The sequence below is a fragment of the Carassius auratus genome, chromosome 34, assembly GCF_003368295.1.
Source record: "Carassius auratus strain Wakin chromosome 34, ASM336829v1, whole genome shotgun sequence".
Lineage (NCBI taxonomy): Eukaryota > Metazoa > Chordata > Actinopteri > Cypriniformes > Cyprinidae > Carassius > Carassius auratus.
In genome coordinates, this window is record NC_039276.1 from 14,972,256 (window position 1) to 14,994,176 (window position 21,921).

The 21,921-nt window shown below is 40.4% G+C and overlaps 1 protein-coding gene across 2 annotated transcripts in view; it reads left to right on the top strand.

Annotated features, from left to right (window-relative positions):
• LOC113053282 (coiled-coil domain-containing protein 148) overlaps positions 1-21,921 on the top strand; it is a 120,689-nt gene that overhangs the window by 70,082 nt on the left and 28,686 nt on the right. For both annotated transcript variants that reach the window (XM_026218189.1, XM_026218190.1), the window contains exon 11: positions 20,158-20,298. In XM_026218189.1, coding sequence (XP_026073974.1) covers positions 20,158-20,298 — 141 coding nt within the window. The remainder of the gene's footprint in view (positions 1-20,157; positions 20,299-21,921) is intronic.

Sequence of the window (21,921 nt, forward strand, 5' to 3'; positions counted from 1 at the left end):
AGGAGATTGAGACTCAGGATGACGGACGTCTGGGTCCTCTCGGTTTGGCAGATAAAAAGCTTTGGGCTGGCCGACAAGGAGGACTCTGGCGACATCTGAAGGGAGATCCCGACTCACGGCATCGGATGGATGAGACTCGTTTGCGGCCGGCAAACATAGGCACGTCCGGGAGACTCTCGCCAGACGTCTGAAGGGAGCACACGCGACAGACAGGTAAGCCTCGGCGGACGGGGAGGGTTGGAAAGGAAAACCCGACTGGGAGGACTCTCGCTGCATCCGATGGGGCCTCTAACTCAGAACAGGAGGGTTTATTTGTGTGTTTGGTACTTGCAGCATTGAACAGCTTGCTTGTAGGTTTGTAACCTAAACCACATGGTAAGGTCATGGTTGGCTGGCCAGGAGGCTCTCGCCAGCGTCCGATGGGAGCACTCACATCGAACGGGTGAGCCTCGCTGGCCAAGGGTGGAAAAGTTCAGGTTGTCTAGCCGGGAGCTTAGCTCCAGGAATCGAACGGGTAAACCTCTCTGGCTGAAGGACGGAAAAGGTTGTCCGGCCGGGAGGCTCTTACCTTCGTCCAACAGGAGCTTAGCTCCCGGATAGAACGGTTAAGCCTCGCTGGCCAAAGGACGGAAAAGGTAAGGTTGTCTAGCCGGGAAGCTCTCACCTACATTCAATGGGAGCCCTGACTCCGTGCATTGGATGGGTAAACCTCTCCGTACGTAAGACAGAATGGCAAAGCAGGTAGCCGGGGGCTTTCACCTACGTCCGAAGGGAGTGTGAGCTCCTGGCAACGAACGGGTAAGCCTTGCTGGCCGCAGAATGGAAAAGGTGAGGTTGTCTGGCCAGGAGGCTCTCGTCAGCATCCGATGGGAGCTCAAGCTCTTGGCATCGAAGAGAGAAGCCTTGCCGGCCATAGGATTGAAAAAGGTAAGGTTATCCGGTGTCTTTTTATTTATTATTTATTTATTTTTATATTTATATTTATTTTTATTTATTATTATTATTATTATTTATTAAAATAATCTGCCTTTTTTAATCGGGTAAGCTTCGCTGGTGGTCGGATGGAAAGTCCAAGATTGATTAAGTGGGAAAGCATCTGGCAGGATTTTAATACTTGCGATTTCATACGAGTAAGCTTTGCTGATAGTTGAACGGAGAAGGCAAAGGTTGGTTCAACCGGGAGCCCTCTTGCAGCGCCTGGCAGGGAGTTCGATACTAAGGATGATCTGTTTGTCTACGAGGGTAGACGCTGTAAGGCTTACTTGAATAATTGTTTAGCAAATCCAATGAGCTGCTTCCGATAATGAGTCCGAAAAATCTTGGTGCAATCATAGTATCCGAAATTAAGCGTGAAAAATAAATTGGATTTCCTGTGCTAGTGTACCCCAAATAGGTGCCATGTATCGGCGATGTGGTCATTGTCAGCACGTGAGATCGATGGTACATATCGACGATGTAATCGTGCATGGGTGGAGTAAGAGAAAGATTCTTTATACTGTCTGAGCTTACTATTTGCCATTTTGACCATGCAGGTGCATGAAAAGAGCCTATGGAACCAATAATCGAAAAATATACCTTCGGACGTACTGATACACTGGCATTAAGTATAAAATACTATGTTTAAATACTGCTAGGTTTGCCTGTGACGTTTTTTTTTTTTTTTTTTTCACTTACGGGCTCACATCATCCTTTGAGAGCACAGGCGAGCGGGAAATGCAGTGCTGAGATGGGATAACGGAGCGGTTTGATAGCCGAATTATGGTAGGCCGCCTAATGATTATTATAAAAATCGTTGGTTGGAGAATGGTATAGGAAAGGCTCCTGCGGGAACAGACACTGCTGCGGCAGTGGGGAGAACGGAAAAGGCTCCTGCGGGAGCAGACACTGCTGCGGCAGTGGGGAGATACAGGAAAGGCTCCTGCGGGAGCAGACACTGCTGTGGCGGTGAGGAGGTACAGGAAAGGCTCCTGGGGAGCAGACACTGCTGCGGCAGTGGGGAGATACAGGTAAGGCTCCTGCGGGAGCAGACACTGCTGCGGCAGTGAGGAGGTACATGAAAGGCTACTTGCTTCGGCTGCTGTAGATGTTGGCTGTGGGAAGAGTAAAAAGGGTTAGTAACATTTGATGGGGCAAGCTAAAAATAAATGGGTAGCTTACTGTGTTACCAGCTTAGCAATTTGTTGCCTGATTTGACAATTCCTCAAGCCTTGTCCACCTTATTATGTTCCTGTTGGAAAAGCATCTTTCCTCTCATTTGGCCTCCGGGCTCTTTAGACGGTCTCCCGAGCGGATACGTTTGGAACGCTGTTTTCACGTTGTATTATGGACTGTGGAAACAGAGGCTTTTGGAAACGATTGAGCATGTTTAGTCTTGTAAGACGTTGTACCGAAAGACATGATTATAGCAGTAACGTTAACCCCTTACCGGACACCCCCCATTTTTGGCATGGAGACAGAAATGACATACCCAAAATAAAGATGTTTCTGTTCATGATTCTTTCTGACTAGATCCATGATCAACATTTGTCCACGAGCTAACACTTTGACGTTTACCATTCAGGAATAGGAATAGTTTTCCTGACATGATGGAAAATTATCACTGGAATGATGTTTTATCGAAATATTGGTCAAATATAAAAGCCAAAGTCTTTAGACTTCAATTGATGCGCGGTTTATCCAGATCAAGTAAGAGAGTGATGTTTAACGTGCTGTGAAAGTGAAACGATAGTAGACTGGGGCCGTTGGCGATGCTTGCAGCAAATGGGTTAACAGCAGTTATGTGCTATTCACTTCCAAGTGGTTTCTAAAGATATTTACTTGCCAGTTTTTCCGTATTACGGTCCTTAAAGGGCGACAGTAATTTTACTCACACTTGCTATCCTGCATCAAAACACGAGGACAGATGCTTAAATGATTTGGTCCTACCAGAATTGCATGGAAATTAAAATTTAAAATTAAATTAAAGCTGCAAGCAGCGATGAACGGGCCCTCGCACCCGGGCTTACCAGCAGCGAATGGATTTAGTAAATAGGTGAACGGTGAGAAATATGCATTTAAACTCATAAATAAAAGTGGAATATATATCAAAGTTTATTCCATATATTTGCCAATCTTCCTGTTGCCAGCAGGTGGCGCTATCATTATAATGGAATATTGGCCTTCAGATGTGTTCAGGCCAGGACCCTTATCACACATGTGAAGTTCGGGCAAGATCGGATATTTTATGCCTGAGTTATAACATCTTTTATTCCCATTGCGAGACATCGAACTTTGTCACGGCGTCATGGACACGCCTTTTAACGAAAACTCAGAATCTTCACAATTTAACATCGCACAGGCCTTTAGATTAGACTGACCACAAAAAAGATATTGATGTCAAAAATTTCTAGGAGTAGTTTGTCGCAGCTTAAAATATGTCACTTCCTGTAGCCAATAGGTGGCGCTATGACTATAACTGAATTTGGGCATGTCAATCTGTTTAGGTCAGGAGTCTTATCCAACATGTGAAGTTTGGGGCAGATTGGACATTGTATGTGTGAGTTATAGCAACTTCCTGTTTCATGGCGAATCATCGAAATTCGCCAGGCCGCCACACACACGGCCTTCAACGAAAACTCAAAATCTTCGCAATTTAACATCGCAAAGGCCTTTAGATTAGGCATACCAAATTTGGTAATGATCTGAATAAATCTCTAGGAGGAGTTCGTTAAAATACAAAGCCTGGAAATGACAAAAATTACACAACATTTGCTCATAATATAAAAAATAACTGAGTTCCTGTTGGATTTAGAATTTTGGTCCAAGAGTCTTTTTTGTAGGTATTGGTGTGTTACAATAACATGCTCTTGCTGCTGCGTCTGCACCACATACACATACTGTATACACTCTGCAAACAGTGAACCTGTATAATGTATAACAAATCTATTTCAACACCTGAAGCATTGCTACAATGAGCTCTATGACCAATTCATGACAAGAAGACATGCCTAAAAACATGCCTTTTCACTTCCAGCCTTCGAGGACAATTATATATATCACTCATAAATCATGAAATACCAAATCTATAGTATTTATTAAGATTGATGTGATTTGAAATTGGTAAAATGTGCTTGGAAAAAAAATGTCATCAGAATATCAACATGCCTTATTATTATGCACTTTGTGAAAAAGCATTTTTAACTATTTTATTGATCTATAAGCATTTGTAAAATATTTTTGCCAGCATTACAGCTTAGTCTTTATCTGTGAGCTGAACTGTTTTACTGTTAAATCAGCAAGATTGTGTAAATTCAGGTCATGTCATGTATCACAATGTCTGTCATAGGTCAGTATCAAATTAGTTTAAAATTATTATCAGAACAAAAAAATATATACAAGTCAACGTGTATGTATTTTTAAAATCTTTTTTTATTTTGCAATTAACATAATTAAAATTAACATATAAAATAATTTTGTCTGAGCCCTACAAATTGTAATAGTTTTTTTTTTTTTTTTTCGTCCCCAAAACTGACAGAAAATGATTTAGAGATTTCTTAAGCTTTCTTAATGATGAAAAAAAATATCAACAACACACAATTACTGTTTTTTTCTGGTGATTAAAGAGATGTTAACTCTCTCTCTCTCTCTCTCTCTCTCTCTCTCTCTCTCTGTCAGGCAGGCCCTCAAGCACCCCTCCCCCTCCCCCTCCTTTCCCTCACACAGAGAGAATGCCAGAGAGTGAGTTTAGATGTCTGACAGTTTTATAATTTTATTTTAATCATACAGTGTTGTAAAGTCATGAAACTATGCATATATCGCATGTTCTCTAAATGAAAAATGGTTTTGAAATGTTTGGAAGCAGCAATTTAAAAATACAAGACAATTAATGTTTCCCTTTTTAATGTTATTTCAAAAAATCACCACGGCAAAACCGTTCAAGCTAACCAAAATCCATTCGCAATTTAAGTTCCTCAATGTTTTTTCAACATGTAGACAAAGTTTGGTGTGTATAGTTCATTTCCCCTGTGAGGAGTATGCATTAATTCACAGCCGAATTAAGCCCAAAAATACATATTCAAATCAAAATAGCTGACTTCCTGTTGGTCGTAGCTTATGACTGTGAATTAGAAAATTGTCCGTCTTGATAAGAACAATTTATGTACCAAGTTTGGTGTCTGTAGCTAAAACTAACCCCCCCACTTTTGACAAAAGGTGGCGCTATAGAGTGCCTCCTTCACGTCCTTTTAAAAGCTTTTGCCATTGTCTAGATATCATTAATACTGATATGTGTTCTGAGTTTAATGTAAATCTGAGGTTGTTGTCTGCCTCAAAATCACCATAACAAAATATTAAAGTTTGACACGTTGCCATGGCAACAATATATGAGATATCAATATCCCCACAACAGATTTACATCGGTCATGTTTTGTCAATATTCTGATGAAGTTTGAAGCAAATCGAGTAAAAATAAGATGCTAAATTCAAAGCATTTTGAAAATGACTCAATTCTTGCTGCCAGTTGGTGGCGCTATAATGTTGACTCTTAATAGTCACATATATAAGATCGGTATCATACATCGAACAAACCGATGAAGTTTGATCAAATTCAGGAAATGAATGTGGATGTTATTAGACATTTCCTGTTTCTCATTTCTGGCCATAATTTCCACGCCTCGCCACGGGCAAACCGTTCGAGATATCAAAAATCCCCTCGCAATTTTTCATCCCCAATGTCTTGAGATCATGTTCACAGAGTTTCGTGGCGAACGGGTTGACAACCTCAGAGGAGTATTTCAAATTCCAGAGCATGCTTTTTTTAAACAGCCCTGAATAGCTGACTTCCTGTTGGGCGGAGCCTATGACATATAGTGTGAAAGTTGTTCGGCTCAATGAGATCTATAAGTGTACCGAGTTTCATATAAATACATGCAAGTATGTGTGAGCTATGGTTCAAGATTTCTGACTGTGTTCCAGGGGGCGCTGTAGAGCCCCTGTGACACGCCCGGGTCCCAGCCTCTGCAGCGTCCTGATGGCCGCAGATTCCAATGTGTGTGCCAATTTTCTAGAGTTTTTGAGCATGTTAAGGCCCCCAAAAACCCCCGGAAGGTTTAATAAAAAAAAAAAAAATAAATAAAAAAAATATATATATATAGCTGCGATGGCGGGCTCAAGCCACCAATGCCATCGCCACCCCAGTGGCATCAGGTAAACTGTGCATTCACAATATCCCTCTGGCAGTGAGGTTTTAAAGGATATGGCGGTTAAAGGGTTAATCGGAATCATCTAGACTTTAAAATCACATTCACAGAACAATATATATATATATATATATATATATATATATATTTAGTAACACTTTACAATAAGATTTCATTTATAAACATTATGTTAACATGAACAATATTTATATAGCATTCATTCATGTCAGTTAATATTCCAAACTTAAACATTAAAACATTGTTTTATTGTAATTTTTTTTCCAAGCACATTTTACCAATTCCAAACCATATCAATCTTAATAACTACCATTATTTTTTATTTAATCATTTATGAGTGCTATACAATAGTCCAGGAAAGCTGGAAGAGAAAAACTCCTTATATTCATGTGCAGAATTATTAGGCATGTTTTCTTTTACAGATGAAATGCGCCAAAAAAGAGTTTTAACTCAAACTTTTTTAACTCAAAGTCGAAAATTATGAAATACCCATGAGAAATATCAAACACAAATGCAATACAGAAATGGATAAGTTAAGACTTGACCATTGCACAAAAATGCTGACTGGGTCATGAGGTCAGAAAAGAAGAAGAAAAAAAAAACAGGTCAAGAAGAACTGACAAAAATAATTGCAAAATAATTAGGAATTAATGTGAAGATTAATTTTTAGTCAATTCTGCAAGACAGACTTTCAGGAAAGGAGGTGGAATAAAAATGAGTTCCTAAATCTTAATCCCGGATTCTGGAAGATATATTCCTCAACCCATCGGACAAGAGGAGGTGGTGCTGGTCCTTCACAAGTCACTCTAATCTGTTCATAAAGCCTATATATAAAGTCTTAATATATAGTATTTCACAATACTTCATGGTATTCTAATTAAATCATTTTTTGGAATCTTTGATTTCTCAGAACCTGACACATTGTAATTCTGAGACTCCAGGAAAGTGGCAGTTCTGTAAAATGTTGGCACTGGAGACTAAATGCTCCCTGATAGTTTCACACCTAATTCACTTAACACACACACACACAGTAAGTTCTAGTAAGAACTCTTGCTGCTGCATTTTGGACTAGCTGTAGTTTGTTAACCAAGCGTGCAGAACAACCACCCAATAAAGCATTACAATAGTCTAACCTTGAAGTCATAAATGCATGGATTAACATTTCTGCATTTGACATTGAGAGCATAGGCCGTAATTTAGATATATTTTTGAGATGGAAAAATGCAGTTTTACAAATGCTAGAAACGTGGCTTTCTAAGGAAAGATTGCGATCAAGTAGCACACCTAGGTTCCTAACTGATGACGAAGAATTGACAGAGCAACCATCAAGTCTTAGACAGTGTTCTAGTTTATTATAAGCAGAGTTTTTAGGCCCTATGATTAACACCTCTGTTTTTTCTGAATTTAGCAGTAAGAAATTACTCGTCATCCAATTTTTTATATCGACTATGCATTCCATTAGTTTTTCAAATTGGTGTGTTTCACCAGGCTGCGAGGAAATATAGAGCTGCGTATCATCAGCATAACAGTGAAAACTAACACCATGTTTCCTGATGATATCTCCCAAGGGTAACATATAAAGCGTGAAGAGTAGCGGCCCTAGTACTGAGCCTTGAGGTACTCCATACTGCACTTCTTCATTCACTGCTACGAACTGATGGCGGTCATATAAGTACGATTTAAACCATGCTAATGCACTTCCACTGATGCCAACAAAGTGTTCAAGTCTATGCAAAAGAATGTTGTGGTCAATTGTGTCAAACGCAGCACTAAGATCCAATAAAACTAATAGAGAGATACACCCACGATCAGATGATAAGAGCAGATCATTTGTAACTCTAAGGAGAGCAGTCTCAGTACTATGATACGGTCTAAATCCTGACTGGAAATCCTCACATATACCATTATTCTCTAAGAAGGAATATAATTGTGAGGATACCACCTTTTCTAGTATCTTGGACAGAAAAGGGAGATTCGAGATTGGTCTATAATTAACAAGTTCTCTGGGGTCAAGTTGTGGTTTTTTTATGAGAGGCTTAATAACAGCCAGTTTGAAGGTTTTGGGGACATATCCTAATGACAATGAGGAATTAATAATAGTCAGAAGAGGATCTATGACTTCTGGAAGCACCTCTTTTAGGAGCTTAGATGGTATAGGGTCTAACATACATGTTGTTGGTTTAGATGATTTAACAAGTTTATACAATTCTTCCTCTCCTATAGTAGAGAATGAGTGGAACTGTTCCTCAGGGGGTCTATAGTGCACTGTCTGATATGATACGGTAGCTGACGGCTGAATGGTTGCAATTTTATCTCTAATAGTATCGATTTTAGAAGTAAAGTAGTTCATAAAGTCATTACTGTTGTGGTGTTGGGAAATGTCAACACTTGTTGAGGCTTTATTTTTCGTTAATTTAGCCACTGTATTGAATAAATACCTGGGGTTATGTTTGTTTTCTTCTAAAAGAGAAGAAAAGTAATCAGATCTAGCAGTTTTTAATGCTTTTCTATAGGATATGCTACTTTCCCGCCAAGCAATACGAAATACCTCTAGTTTTGTTTTCCTCCAGCTGCGCTCCATTTTTCGGGCTGCTCTCTTTAGGGTGCGAGTATGCTCATTATACCATGGTGTCAAACTGTTTTCCTTAACCTTCCTTAAGCGTAAAGGAGCAACTGTATTTAAAGTGCTAGAAAAGAGAGAGTCCATAGTTTCTGTTACATCATCAAGTTGTTCTGAGGTTTTGGATATGCTAAGGAATTCGGATACATCAGGAAGATAACTTAAAACGCAGTCTTTTGTGGTAGAAGTGATGGTTCTTCGATACTTGTAACAAGAAGTAGAATTTACAATTTTGGCTATATGAAGTTTACACAGAACTAAATAATGATCTGAGATATCATCACTTGGCTGAATAATTTCAACACTATCAACATCAATTCCATGTGACAGTATTAAATCTGGAGTATGATTTCGACAATGAGTAGGTCCTGAAACATGTTGTCTAACACCAATAGAGTTCAGAATGTCTATAAATGCTGATCCCAATGCATCTTTTTCATTATCGACATGGATATTAAAATCACCAACTATTAAGACTTTATCTGCAGCCAGAACTAACTCGGATGTAAAATCACCAAACTCTTTAATAAAGTCTGTATGGTGCCCTGGTGGCCTGTATACAGTAGCCAGTACAAACATAACAGGGGATTTATCATTAACATTGGTTTCTCTGGATAATGTTATATGAAGCACCATTACTTCAAACGAGTTATACTTGAAGCCTGCCCTCTGAGAAATCCTGAAAACGTTGTTATAAATTGAAGCAACTCCTCCCCCTTTGCCTTTTAGACGCGGCTCGTGTTTATAACAATAATCTTGGGGGGTGGACTCATTTAAAATAATGTAATCATCAGGTTTTAGCCAAGTTTCTGTCAAACAGAGCACATCTATATTATGATCAGTTATCATATTATTTACAAAAAGTGTTTTCGTAGAAATGGATCTGATATTCAATAAGCCAATCTTTATCATTTGTTTATCCATATTGCATTTGTGTTTTATTTGTTGAACCTCAATTAAATTGTTAACCTTAACTTGGTTTGGACGTTTTTTGTATTTTCTAGTTCGGGGAACAGACACAGTCTCTATAGTGTGATATCTAGGTGAAAGAGTCTCTATGTGCTGAGAATTAACTGACCTCTGTGACGGGAGGCAGCTAGCAGACGGTCGGTTTAGCCAGTCTGTCTGCTTCCTGACCTGGGCCCCAGTTAGTCAAGTATAAACACTAAGACTATGTGCCATATTTCTAGACAGAAGAGCAGCACCACCCCAGGAGGGATGAAGACCATCTCTTTTAAACAGGTCAGGTCTGCCCCAAAAGCTCGTCCAATTGTCTATGAAACCTATGTTATTCTGTGGGCACCACTTAGACATCCAGCCATTGAGTGATGACAATCTGCTATGCATCTCGTCACCACGGTAAGCAGGCAGGGGACCAGAGCATATTACAGTGTCTGACATCGTGCTTGCAAGTTCACACACCTCTTTAAAGTTATTTTTAGTGATCTCCGACTGGCGAAGTCGAACATCATTAGCGCCGGCATGAATAACAATCTTACTGTATTTACGCTTAGCATTAGCCAGCACTTTTAAATTTGCCAAGATGTCAGGCGCTCTGGCTCCCGGTAAACATTTGACTATGGTGGCTGGTGTCTCTATATTCACGTTCCGTACAATAGAGTCGCCAATAACTAGAGCACTTTCATCAGGTTTCTCAGTGGGTGCATCACTGAGTGGGGAGAACCTGTTTAATGTTTTGATCGGAACAGAAGAGCGGTGTTTTGACCCACGACTACGCTGCCTCACCGTCACCCAGTTGCCCTGCTGCAGGGGCTCTGCTGGAACCGGACAATGTACAGGAGTCCCTGAGCTAGACGCATCCAAAGCCATATCTAGAGCCCTAACATTCTTACTGTCCTCAATTAAAGTTTGGATGCGTGTCTCTAATTCTGAAATCTTCTCTGTCAGCCTAACTATTTCCCTGCATTTATCACATGTGAATCCCTCATCAGCGACAGAGATAGATAAACGGTACATGTGGCAAGAGGTGCAAATAACAATTGTAGGAGAAGCCATTACTCACCGTGCTTGATGAAATAGTCTTGCACACTTAAACGGGTCACAAACACCTGCATTTAGCTCGTGTTGTGTTATAATGGATGTATTGTGTGCATTTATGGCAATAATTTATTTTAAAAAGCTCTTAAACAAGAATAAATTCGTTAGTTTTGAACTTGTGACACTGTGCGCGCTGATCGGAGGCAGTGATTTCAGGGCAGCCGCGAATATTTCATTTTCACACAAACAGTTCAAAAACATCTTAATTTAGCTCTTGGTGTGCTCTAATTGGTGAATTGTGTGATATCGCTGCAATACTTTATTTTTAATAGCTATAAAACAAGAATAAACTCGTTTTTTCTGAGCTCATCATTCCACAAGCTCTTGCTCAGAGCGGTGATTCATCTCTCGTGTTTCTCACGTATCACTGACCACACATCAATTATTAATGAGCCCTGACCTGATAATAATCATATATGTTGGTTTAGCTTGTCAGTGTGAATTAAATCCAAGTATTTATTTGTATTTTAACCGATTTAAAAGTGAAACCAAAAGACAGTCTCCTCCGTTTTTTAGTCCGGGAATTGCACCTAGGGGCGCATTTTGTCTCAGACAATGGAAGTCTAAGCACAACTCACTCAAACAGATGGACAGAGTGAGATGAGATGTCTGACAGTTTTTTCATTTTCTGTTATCCATACAGTGTTGTAAAGTCATGAAACTATGCATATTTACTCAGAATAACTTTTTTTTCTGTATGAAAAAAGGTTTTGAAGTGTTTGGAATTTAAAAATGCAGGAAAATTAATAATTCCATCTTTACTGTCATTTAAAAAAATCACCACGACAAAACCATCCAAGCTATCCAAAACCCATTCACAATTTAAGTTCCTCAATGTTTTTTCAACATGTAGACAAAGTTTGGTGTGTATAGTGTTACTCTCCTCTGAGCAGTATGCATTAATTCACAGCTAAATGTAAAAAACAATCCACATTCAAATCAAAATAGCCGACTTTCTTGTTGGTCGTAGCTGATGACTGTGAATTAGAAAGTTGTCCGTCTTGATGAGAACAATTTTTGTACTGAGTTTGGTGTCTGTAGCTAAAACTAACCCCCCCACTTTTGACAAAAGGTGGCGCTATAGAGTGCCTCTTCCACGCCCTCTTATGAACTTTTGCCAGTGTCTAGCTGTCACTAATACTGATATGTGTTCTGAGTTTGATGAAATTCTAAGCATGTTATATGCCTCAAAATCACCTGAGAAGTATTACAGTTTGACATGTTGCCACGGCAACAATATTTTTAGATATCAATATCCCCCCAGCAGATTTAGTATCGGCTGTGTTTTAACATTATTCTGATGAAGTTTGAAGCAAATCGAGTAAAAATAAGATGCTGAATTCAAAGCATTTTGAAAATGACACACTTCCTGCTGCCAGTTGGTGGCGCTATAACTTTGACTCCTAATAGTCACATATATGCGATCGCCATCATACAATGAATAATCTGATGAAGTTTGATTAAAATTAGGAAATGTATGTGGATGGTATTAGACACTTCCTGTTTCTCAATTCTCGCCATAAATTCAACGCCTCGCTACGAGCAAACCGTTCGAGATATCAAAAATCCCCTGGCAATTTTTCATCCCCAATGTCTTGAGATCATGTTGACCGAGTTTGGTGGCAATCGAGTAAAAAACCTATGACAAGTATATCAAATTCCAGAGCATGCGCTTTTTACATAACTCTAAATAGCTGACTTCCTGTTGGGCGGAGCCTATGACATGCAATACGCAAGTTGTTCGGCACGATGAGATCTATATGTGTACTGAGTTTCATATTAATACGTGCAATTATGTGTGAGCTATAAATCAACATTTATGACTGTGTTCCAGGGGGTGCCGTAGAGCCCCTGTGCCACGCCCGGGTCCCAACCTCTGCAGGCTCCTAAAGGCCACAGATTCCAAAGTGTGTGCAAATTTTCAAGAGTTTTTGAGTATGTTAAGGACTCCAAAAGCCCCCACAACTTTGATGACAAATATGAATAATAAACCCTAAATAGCCAACTTCCTGTTGGGCGGAGCCTATGATATGCAATACGAAAGTTGTTTTTATTGATGAGTTCTATATGTGTACCGAGTTTCGTGTGTCTACGTACAAGTATGTATAATATATGGCCCTCCATATTCCAGGGGGCGCTGTAGAGCCCCTGTGCCACGCCCGTGTATCAGTCTCTGCCCGGCCCTAATGGCCGCAGGTTCCAATGTGTGTGCCAATTTTCAAGACTTTTTAAGCATGTTAAGGGCCCCAAAAGCCCCCGTAATGTTAGAAAAAAAAAAATAATAATAATAAAAAATAATCCTAAGGAAAACAATAGGGCTCTCGCCCTCCAGGCTTGAGCCCTAATAATAAGAATAATCCTTAGAAGAACAATAGGGCTCTTCGCCCCTTTGGGCTTGAGCCCTAATAATCCTTAGGGGAACAATAGGGCCCTGCGGCCATTGGCTCGGGCCCTAATTAAGCATTTAGCAGACGCTTTTATCCAGAGACTTACAAGGTTTTTTTTTAATAAAAGTGACTTAATCAACTTTTTTAAATCACCCAACATTGGTGCATATCTGACGTGCAGAGGAAGTACATTCCATAGCTTAGGGGCTTTATATGAAAAGGCTCTTTCCCCCATGGTCTTTAGCTCACATTATGGCTGGTGAAGTGAAAGAGAGTCAGTAGAGCGAAGAGAGCGTGATGGAATATAAGGACTGATGAGTTCACAAAGATACTCAGGTGCAGTCCCATGAAGTGCCTAGTATGTTAAGATAAGAATTTTAAAATCAATTCTCGCATTTACGGGAAGCCCGTGTAATTGTGAAAGAACCGGTGTAATGTGTTCACGAGGAGAAGTACAAGTGAGCACGCATGCGGCAGAATTTGTATATACTGAAGCTTGCTCAACGATTTAGCTGGAAGGCCTGAGAACAAGGCATTACAATAATCTAACCTAATGCCTGGGCTTCGTGGTTAAAAGTGGCATCATCATCCGACGGAACGTTGTATCTGTAGTCCAAATCTATGCGCGATCCACACCCCGGATCAGCGGGTGGCGGTAATGCACCTTTACACTGGTTTGCCAAAACCGCCATAAAACACTAGTAGAAGAAGACGGAACTACGTCATCACGTCGTTTAACAAACTTTAGCCGCGAAACTGCTTTTAGATGCAACACTTTGGATGCCAACTGCCGTAAAAATCCAATGAAGAAAATGAAGAACTTGTTTTTAGCGTCTTCACCTGGAAATGTATTGGTTAACGTCGCGCGGTTTGCGCCGCTAGAGGAAGCGGCCTCAAACTGCCACTCGGCCGGAACGCAGTGGTGAAAGACTGAGTCGCGATGAAAACTGTTCAGCCCAGGCTGGTTGGATTCTTTCTGCTGCAATCCAGCGCTCGACGAGAGCTCGGTCTCGGGCGGCACGATCGTGTATCGAGCGAGGCGAGCTCGGAGCTTGCACAGTCTATTGGCCACGATGTGTGGCTTGGCGAGGAGAGCAGCTGTCGCGATGACGCTTAATGCTGCTCAACGGCCGTGTTTGGCTGGGTAGAAATGATCTCGGGTCCGGCAAAAGCAGCAGGTCTTATAAATCCCCTGTGTAGCACTCTTCGTTGGTACGAAAATTGGGTCTGTGATAAGGTGACTGACGAAGCGAACCAGCATGCTGATAAACCGTCAATGGATAGAGGTACGTCAGCGATATTTATGCTATGGGATTGATTACTTGATTGTGGTCCACCTGTGTTGATTAGGCTAAGTATCTGACGCGCTCCTCCCGAATCTTATTGATAATTACATTTATTGATCACAGCTCTGGGTTTAACACCATCATCCCATCAATACTCATCACAAAGGACTGAACTCTCATCTCTGAAACTAGATAATGGACATTCTGACTTGCAGACCCCAAGTGGTGAGAATTGGTAACCATTTCTCATCCACACTGACCCTGAGCACAGGGCTGCGTTCTCAGCCCCCTCCTATACTCTCTGTTCACACACGACTGTACTGCCAAACACAGTACCAATGTCATCTTTAAGTTTGCTGTTGACACATCAATCCTAGTTCTCATCACAAATGGAGATGAGATGGCCTACAGAGATGAGGTGTGAAAACTATCACAATTGTGCAATAAAAACAACCTCTGCCTCAACGTCAGCAAAACCAAAGAGATGACCAAAGAGATGTGGACTACAGGAGGTCAGCCATGCCCCATTATATACCAACAGATCTGCAGTAGAAAGAGTTAAGAGCATCAAGTTCCTTGGTGTGCACATCTCTGAAGATCTATTCTGGTCTATGCACACCTCATCAGTAGTTCATCGGCTACTCTACTTCCTACGGAAGCTCAAAAGCTTTGGTCTGCCTCCCGATATCCTTACAAACTTTTACAGATGCACCATTGAGAGCATCCTGACGGGGTCCCTTACTGTATGGTATAGTGGCTGCTCACTCCTTGACTGCAAGGCCCTTGAGTTGTGAAAACAGCTGAAATCATCATCGTCATTAAACTTCCATCCCTACAAGACATCTTTCATCGCAATGTCTGAGGAAAGCTCGAAAAATCACAACTAACCCTAATCACCCAGCACACAGTCTGTTTATCTGTTGAACTGCCATCAGGTAGGCGATACCAGAGCATTCAGTCCAGAACCAGCAGGCTGAAAAACAGCTTCTACCTGCAGGTCATCAAAACCCTTAGTAAACTGTAAAGCTGTCTCTAAAATTGCACTATTATCCCCCTTCATATCATATCAAAGACTATAAAAACATCATGTCTTGAATGTTGCGTACTTTGCACAACTGCATTACATACCTCAAAACAAAGTCTCAACCTCGTACCCACACACTTTATTTTAATTCTTATTTTTACTTTTTAGTTTTATTGTTATAGTATTGTGAATCTGTTGTAAGCTTTAATAATGTTGTTTTCAACAATTTTAATCACTAGTTCACTAGTTCAATACCCTTCTTGTTCTCAAGAAAAATAGTATTTTTTTCACATTGATTGGGCTGTGTTTTCGTTAAAGGGATAGTTCACCCAAAAATTCATATTTGATGTTTATCTGCTTACCCTTTGTTTCTTCAGTAGAACACAAACAAAATGTTTTACACAAACTGTTGCAGTCTGGCAATCTTATAATGGAGGTGAATGGGAATCATGGCTAAAACATACATTTAAAAAAATAAATAAAATAAACCCTGTGGGTCTTAATAATAGATTGATGGGTGAAGACACAAAATATCAGTCTGTGCAAGACACTGAACAGTATTTATATATGAATTTTTTTTTTAACTCACGCAATGCCCGAACTGTTAGATCTCTCCTGAGCTTGTCTTTCTGAGCACATTCTCAGCAGCAGGAGAGTGAGGGGTTGTGTTCCTCTTCTTGCTTTATTGAGGATCACAGTCTTATAAGTTCATTACCTCCATCTATCTCTCAAATGGAACATTGACACCTCTAATAGAGATTGTAGACAAGAGTGTAATTGTTCATTTTGAGAGAAAGGTGGCAGTAATGCTCTTATAAGTCTGTGATCCGCCATAAAGCATGTAAGCAAGAGGAAGATGCCTCACATGCCTGTTACTGAGAACGTGATTTTTTGGTAAACTATCCCTTTTATACAGTGTACAGTCTAATATTGAAAAAATTTGTTTTGTCCTTGTGTTTGGCCCACATTTTTGGATTTAGTTGTTTGTGCTGAATTAACTCCTCTCCCACGCTCACTTTGCTGTACATAGTCCACAAGAAGTGGTAATAGCTTAGTGGACACCATCAACACAGAAGTGAAGAAAGAGACACACCATTCCTTATTTATGAATCATATTGTGGCCTAATGGTTAGAGATTCGGACTTGCAGTCCAAAGGTTGTGAGTTTGAGTCTTGGACCAGCCTTACAAAAAAGTAGTATACTTCAAGTTTATTTTACTAAGTATGCTTAAGTAAAGTTCAAGTATATTTTTAAGTATACTTTATGTAGTAAGTATACAAATATCAGTGTTCTAGTAGTATACTTGTAAGTGTACTGTTTCAATATTCCTTGGGACCAAATTGGCCCATTTTCTGGTATATAAAAGTATACTTTTAAGTATATTTAAGTATAACAGTAGCAAACTTTGAGTACACAACTAGTTTACCTCTATGTTTGTAGTTTGTACTGCAATTAAACTAAAAGTGAGCTTACAGGTTTACTGATAGTTTACTAAATAAATACTTTGTACACTGAAGTATAGTCAAAGTAAACATTTTATACAAGCTTCATGCATTACCATTTGTAAACACTTTAATGTGTTTTATAACAAATAAAGAAATAACATTTTGATCAAAAAGCTGAAAAAAGACAATGAACTGGATTCAGAATGATAATCAAAACGTAGACAGAGTCTGTCGACACCCCAAAGCTTGACTTTAATTATTTCCTCTTCATCTGTCATTTTATTCCATAACGTTACAGTTTTGATGCTGTTTCATGTCAGATTACGTGTTATTATCTGACGTTTCTTTTTCTTCTTCACTTTTTTTTTGTGTGGAAATGCTGTACAGAAGATATGTACTAGCACAAAACAATTATCTACCATAAAACATTGAAAACACAGATTCTAGGGGTACAGCTAAAATATATTTAGAATTTTTGTAAGTATAAGTCAAGTATACTTAAATGTCATTTTAAGTATATTTATGAGGAGTACATAAAGGCAATTTCTGAGAAGTACATAAAAAGTACATTAAAAAGCATACTTTCCTATTTTTAGTTTAAAAGAAGTATAAAAAATAGCACACTTGAATAAACTTCTTTTTTGTAAGGGCAGCAGGGATTGTAGGTGGGGGGAGTGAATGTACAATACTCTCTCCTCCCTCAATACCACGACTGAAGTGCCCTTGAGCAAGGCACCAAACCCCCAACTGCTCCCTGCATAGTGTTATCTGTGGTTCCTTCACTCCATAGGCCTCTCTATAGGGGAGTCCGTTATGTTTGGTACTTGTTTTTAGTCTGTTGACTGGAGGAGGGAATCTTTTTGTATTGTGTAGCCACTAGATGACAGTGAGAGACAAGAAAAGATCAAGTAAAGAGAAGAGGAGAAAGAATACAGAACTTTTTACAAAAGAACAGATATTACATTTGGCAATGAAGTAATTCTGTAAATCTTTGTTACATATGGTGTTCCTAAGAAAGTAAAGATATTGCTTTGTAATGTTTCAAGACAGTACCCCAATGAATATGCTTCAAAGAAAAGGGGAAATGTTGTGTCTGCAAAGGAATCATGTAGCCATTTGACGGGAGTGAGAAGAGAAGAGAAGAGAAGAGAAGAGAAGAGAAGAGAAGAGAAGAGAAGAGAAGAGAAGAGAAGAGAAGAGAAGAGAAGAGAAGGAATACAGAACCATGTCTGTGCATGCTTCTTTATTTTTTTTACAAAAGTATTGACATTACAGTTCTTTCCCTTTGATTATTACATCAGATTAAATTTTTCAACAGTTTTCTCTAAATCTCAACAGTTATATCTTCCACTTAGAGGGCAGCCACGGTCTAATGGTTAGAGAGTCACCAGAAGGTTGTGGGTTCGAGTCTCAGAATGGCAGGAATTGTAGGTGGGGGGAGTGAATGTACAGCTCTCTCTTCGACCCTCAATACCATGATTGAGGTGAGGCCCTTGAGCAAGACATCCGGGCACCGCAGCAACACCCTCCTGGGTGGAGGTCTGGTTCCTGTGGTCTTGTGCTGAGGGTCATCAAGGCGACGAGGTGTACGGTGACCTTGGAATCAAGAGTGAAAGAGACTAACATTAGCGTAGATGCAGTTGATTTAGATATTCTATGTATCAAATGACCAGAGTTTTGATAATATCTCTGGTTATTTTCTTAAACCTTGTGCAAAAGAACGAAGACCTGTGTAATGATATACAAATCTCCATATTCATCGGGAAGAAGGAGGCGGGAACCGGCGCACAATCAAAACATAATTTTAATATTCAAAATAAATACAAAACGGTGCACCAGCCCCTCACGGCCGACTGGTGCGCATAAATAAAAAGCAAACACATAAAATAATGTCCCAGGCCTGGTCCTCTCTCGTCCTTCACTATAGTCGCTCCAGTTTTATATCCTTCCATCTCCTACGTGGGACTCGATACTGGCGGTGGGGCGCAGGTGTAGCTCATCTCCAATCACTACACCTGGCCTCACTCCTCGTTCCCACGCCTCTCGGCCCCGCCCCACTCGCCACAACCTGTATTTTACTATATTGAGTCTCTAAAAGCACAGCAAATACCTGAGAATTGTGGTAGTCTCTGTTCCTAAATCTAGCTATTTAGATCAGGTGCTTTCACATTAATTTGAATTAACTGAATTCTTAAGGCCTGAAATCTTAAGGCAACTGAGCATGCACTTGATCCCAATTTGCAATTTGCTTATAGTCCACATAGAGGAGTATGGAGCCAGAAGAGTCTCAATAAAGATAAATGCACACACTACAGTCACATATGCACACATAGGATTTGCATTTGTGAATCTTGAGTGCATTTGTAAATGTTGTTTGCATTTCTGAATTGTGTGTGTATTTCTGATTTTTGTGTGCATTTCTGAATTTTGTATGCATTTGTGAATCTTCTGTGCTTTTTAAATTTTGTGTGTGCATTTGTGAATTTTGTGCGCATTTGTGCATCTTGTGTGTGTATTTATGAATCATGTGTGTGCATCTATGAATCCTGTGTGTGCATTTATCTTTATTGAGACTCTTCTGGCTCCATAGAGGAGCAGAGGATACTATGTTACTTGGCTTAATTAAACATTTGGTTGGAAATGGTTTTCATGTTAGCCTTCTATTTGTTGATTTTTTTGCCTCAGCTTTTAACACAATTTAAGTTTTGATTTTTAATTAGTAGAATTTTAAAACATTTAGGATTGAGTAACAATGTTGTGGGCTGGATTGTTGACTTTTTAACTAACAGGACAAAAAAGCGAAAGTAAATGAAATGTGACCATGCCTTAAGGTGTTGCAAATGATAAAAAGACACTCAGCTACTCAGCATACTACTACTTACAGTATAGTTGCATTTTGGACACTGTTTCATATGCTGTTTTATACATACATAGTCTGCAGTATGTAGTAACAAGTAAACCATGCTAGTATTCCATCTGTGTGAGTGTTTAAGACTGTATGTTTATCTAATTTGAGTGTGTAATCATGTTTTTATTCTTGCTATGTTGTATTGTGATGAATCGATAACATACAAGAGTAGCTACATATATCCAGTTTAACACTTCAGTTGTCTAAATACTTGTATCATTCTGTGTGTGTTTAGCTCCAGCGGTGGCGCATTCAGCAGGAGGAGGCTGCCGAGTTGGAGGCTACACTTGCTGCTAACTGGTTCAAAGAGGAAGAGGAGAAACTGAGGAAGGAACAGCAAAGAGAAAAGACTAAAAGAGCTCAAGTGAAAAAGCAGGTGATGTCATCATTAATTAAAGTCAACATGAAATCGCATTCCCAAACCATTCACCTCTGTGATGTGACAGATTATGGACAAAAATTTGTTTGTGTATGTGTTGTGTGTTTTATTTTTTTTTTATTGAATGCTTGTTTAATGTAATTATTAGTCCCTTGAGATAATACATTATCACTGATTGGTGCACTCCGAAAAACCCACTGTACTTATATAGTTTATATATATATGTATATATATATATTGTTACAAACACGTCAGGTTCCACCTCCACACAATCACGGCGCACACCCTCACCTGAATTCTAACCATCACCACCTGATCCTCATCACCTGCCATCCATCACAGCACTATAAAAGCCACACACACGCACCCAGTCATTGTCCGGTCACGTTCGCGACAAGATCATTCATCTGCGCTAACTGTAACGACTAACTCCTCTTAATCTTCTCTCCAAGGATATACTCTAAGGATTACTTCGCCTTCATCTTCTCTCCAAGGATTAATCCCGGAGACTCCTCCAAACCCCCACGGTGTGTGCGTGTGTGTTCACCTCCTTCCCGGCACGGATCCCAACTCCCATCCACTCCTCACTACCTGCTCCTCTGCTTGTGTCTTAAAATAAACATCTACTTCATCTGTTACTCCTCTGTCTCCGAGTGATCCGTAACAGATGACCGGACCAGCACTGAGAGACGCAAGCATAAGCCTCACGGACCCCTTCCAGGAACTGGTTGACACACTCCGTTGGACACTCATGTCAGCACCCGCATCACCACCACCAGCGAGCACTTCCGCTAACCCCGTCATCTCTCCTTCACCTGCCATGCACGCCAGTCCCATGGCCCGGCCAGTGCCCTACTCTGGTTCGGCGGAGGAATGCAGCGGTTTCCTGCTTCAGCGTTCACTGGTCCTGGAGATGCAACCACTCTCATATCCAACGGACCGATCCAAGGTAGCCTTTATAATTTCCCAGTTACAAGGCAAGGCATTGCAGTGGGCAGACTCTCTCTGGACCCAGAATAATCCTGTAACCCAGTCATATTCTAGTTTCATCGAACACTTCCGGGAAATTTTCGGCAAACCTGCCTGGGACTCCTCAATAGGTGAGAGACTTTACAACTTAAAACAAGGGAAAATCTCTGTCAATGATTATGCCTTGCAGCTCAGAACTCTGGCGGCCTCCAGTGGGTGGAATGAACAGGCCCTGCTCACTACCTATCGTCAAGGACTGGATCCCAGAATGAGGTTGTATCTCACTGCATACGAGGATACCATCAGCCTTGAGCGATTCATCCAGCTATCCATCCGCTTCGCCACTCTTCGTCACTGTTGTGACAATTACTGCGGCTGATGTATCTCTTCCAGTTTCCGCCCTCCTCGATTCTGGGTCAGCCGGCAACTTCATCTCCGGCGTCCTCTGCCGTCAGCTCAGGCACCCTACCAAGGCCACGCAGGCTGCTTACCAAATCCACACAATCACCGGCAGGCCGCTAAGCAAGAAATATGTACGCCACTGCGTGGGCCCTATCTCTCTTCAAACTGGACCCCTTCACCACGAGGACATCCATCTGCTGGTTCTGGAGGATTCCACCGCTGACGTCATCTTAGGGCGCCCATGGTTGG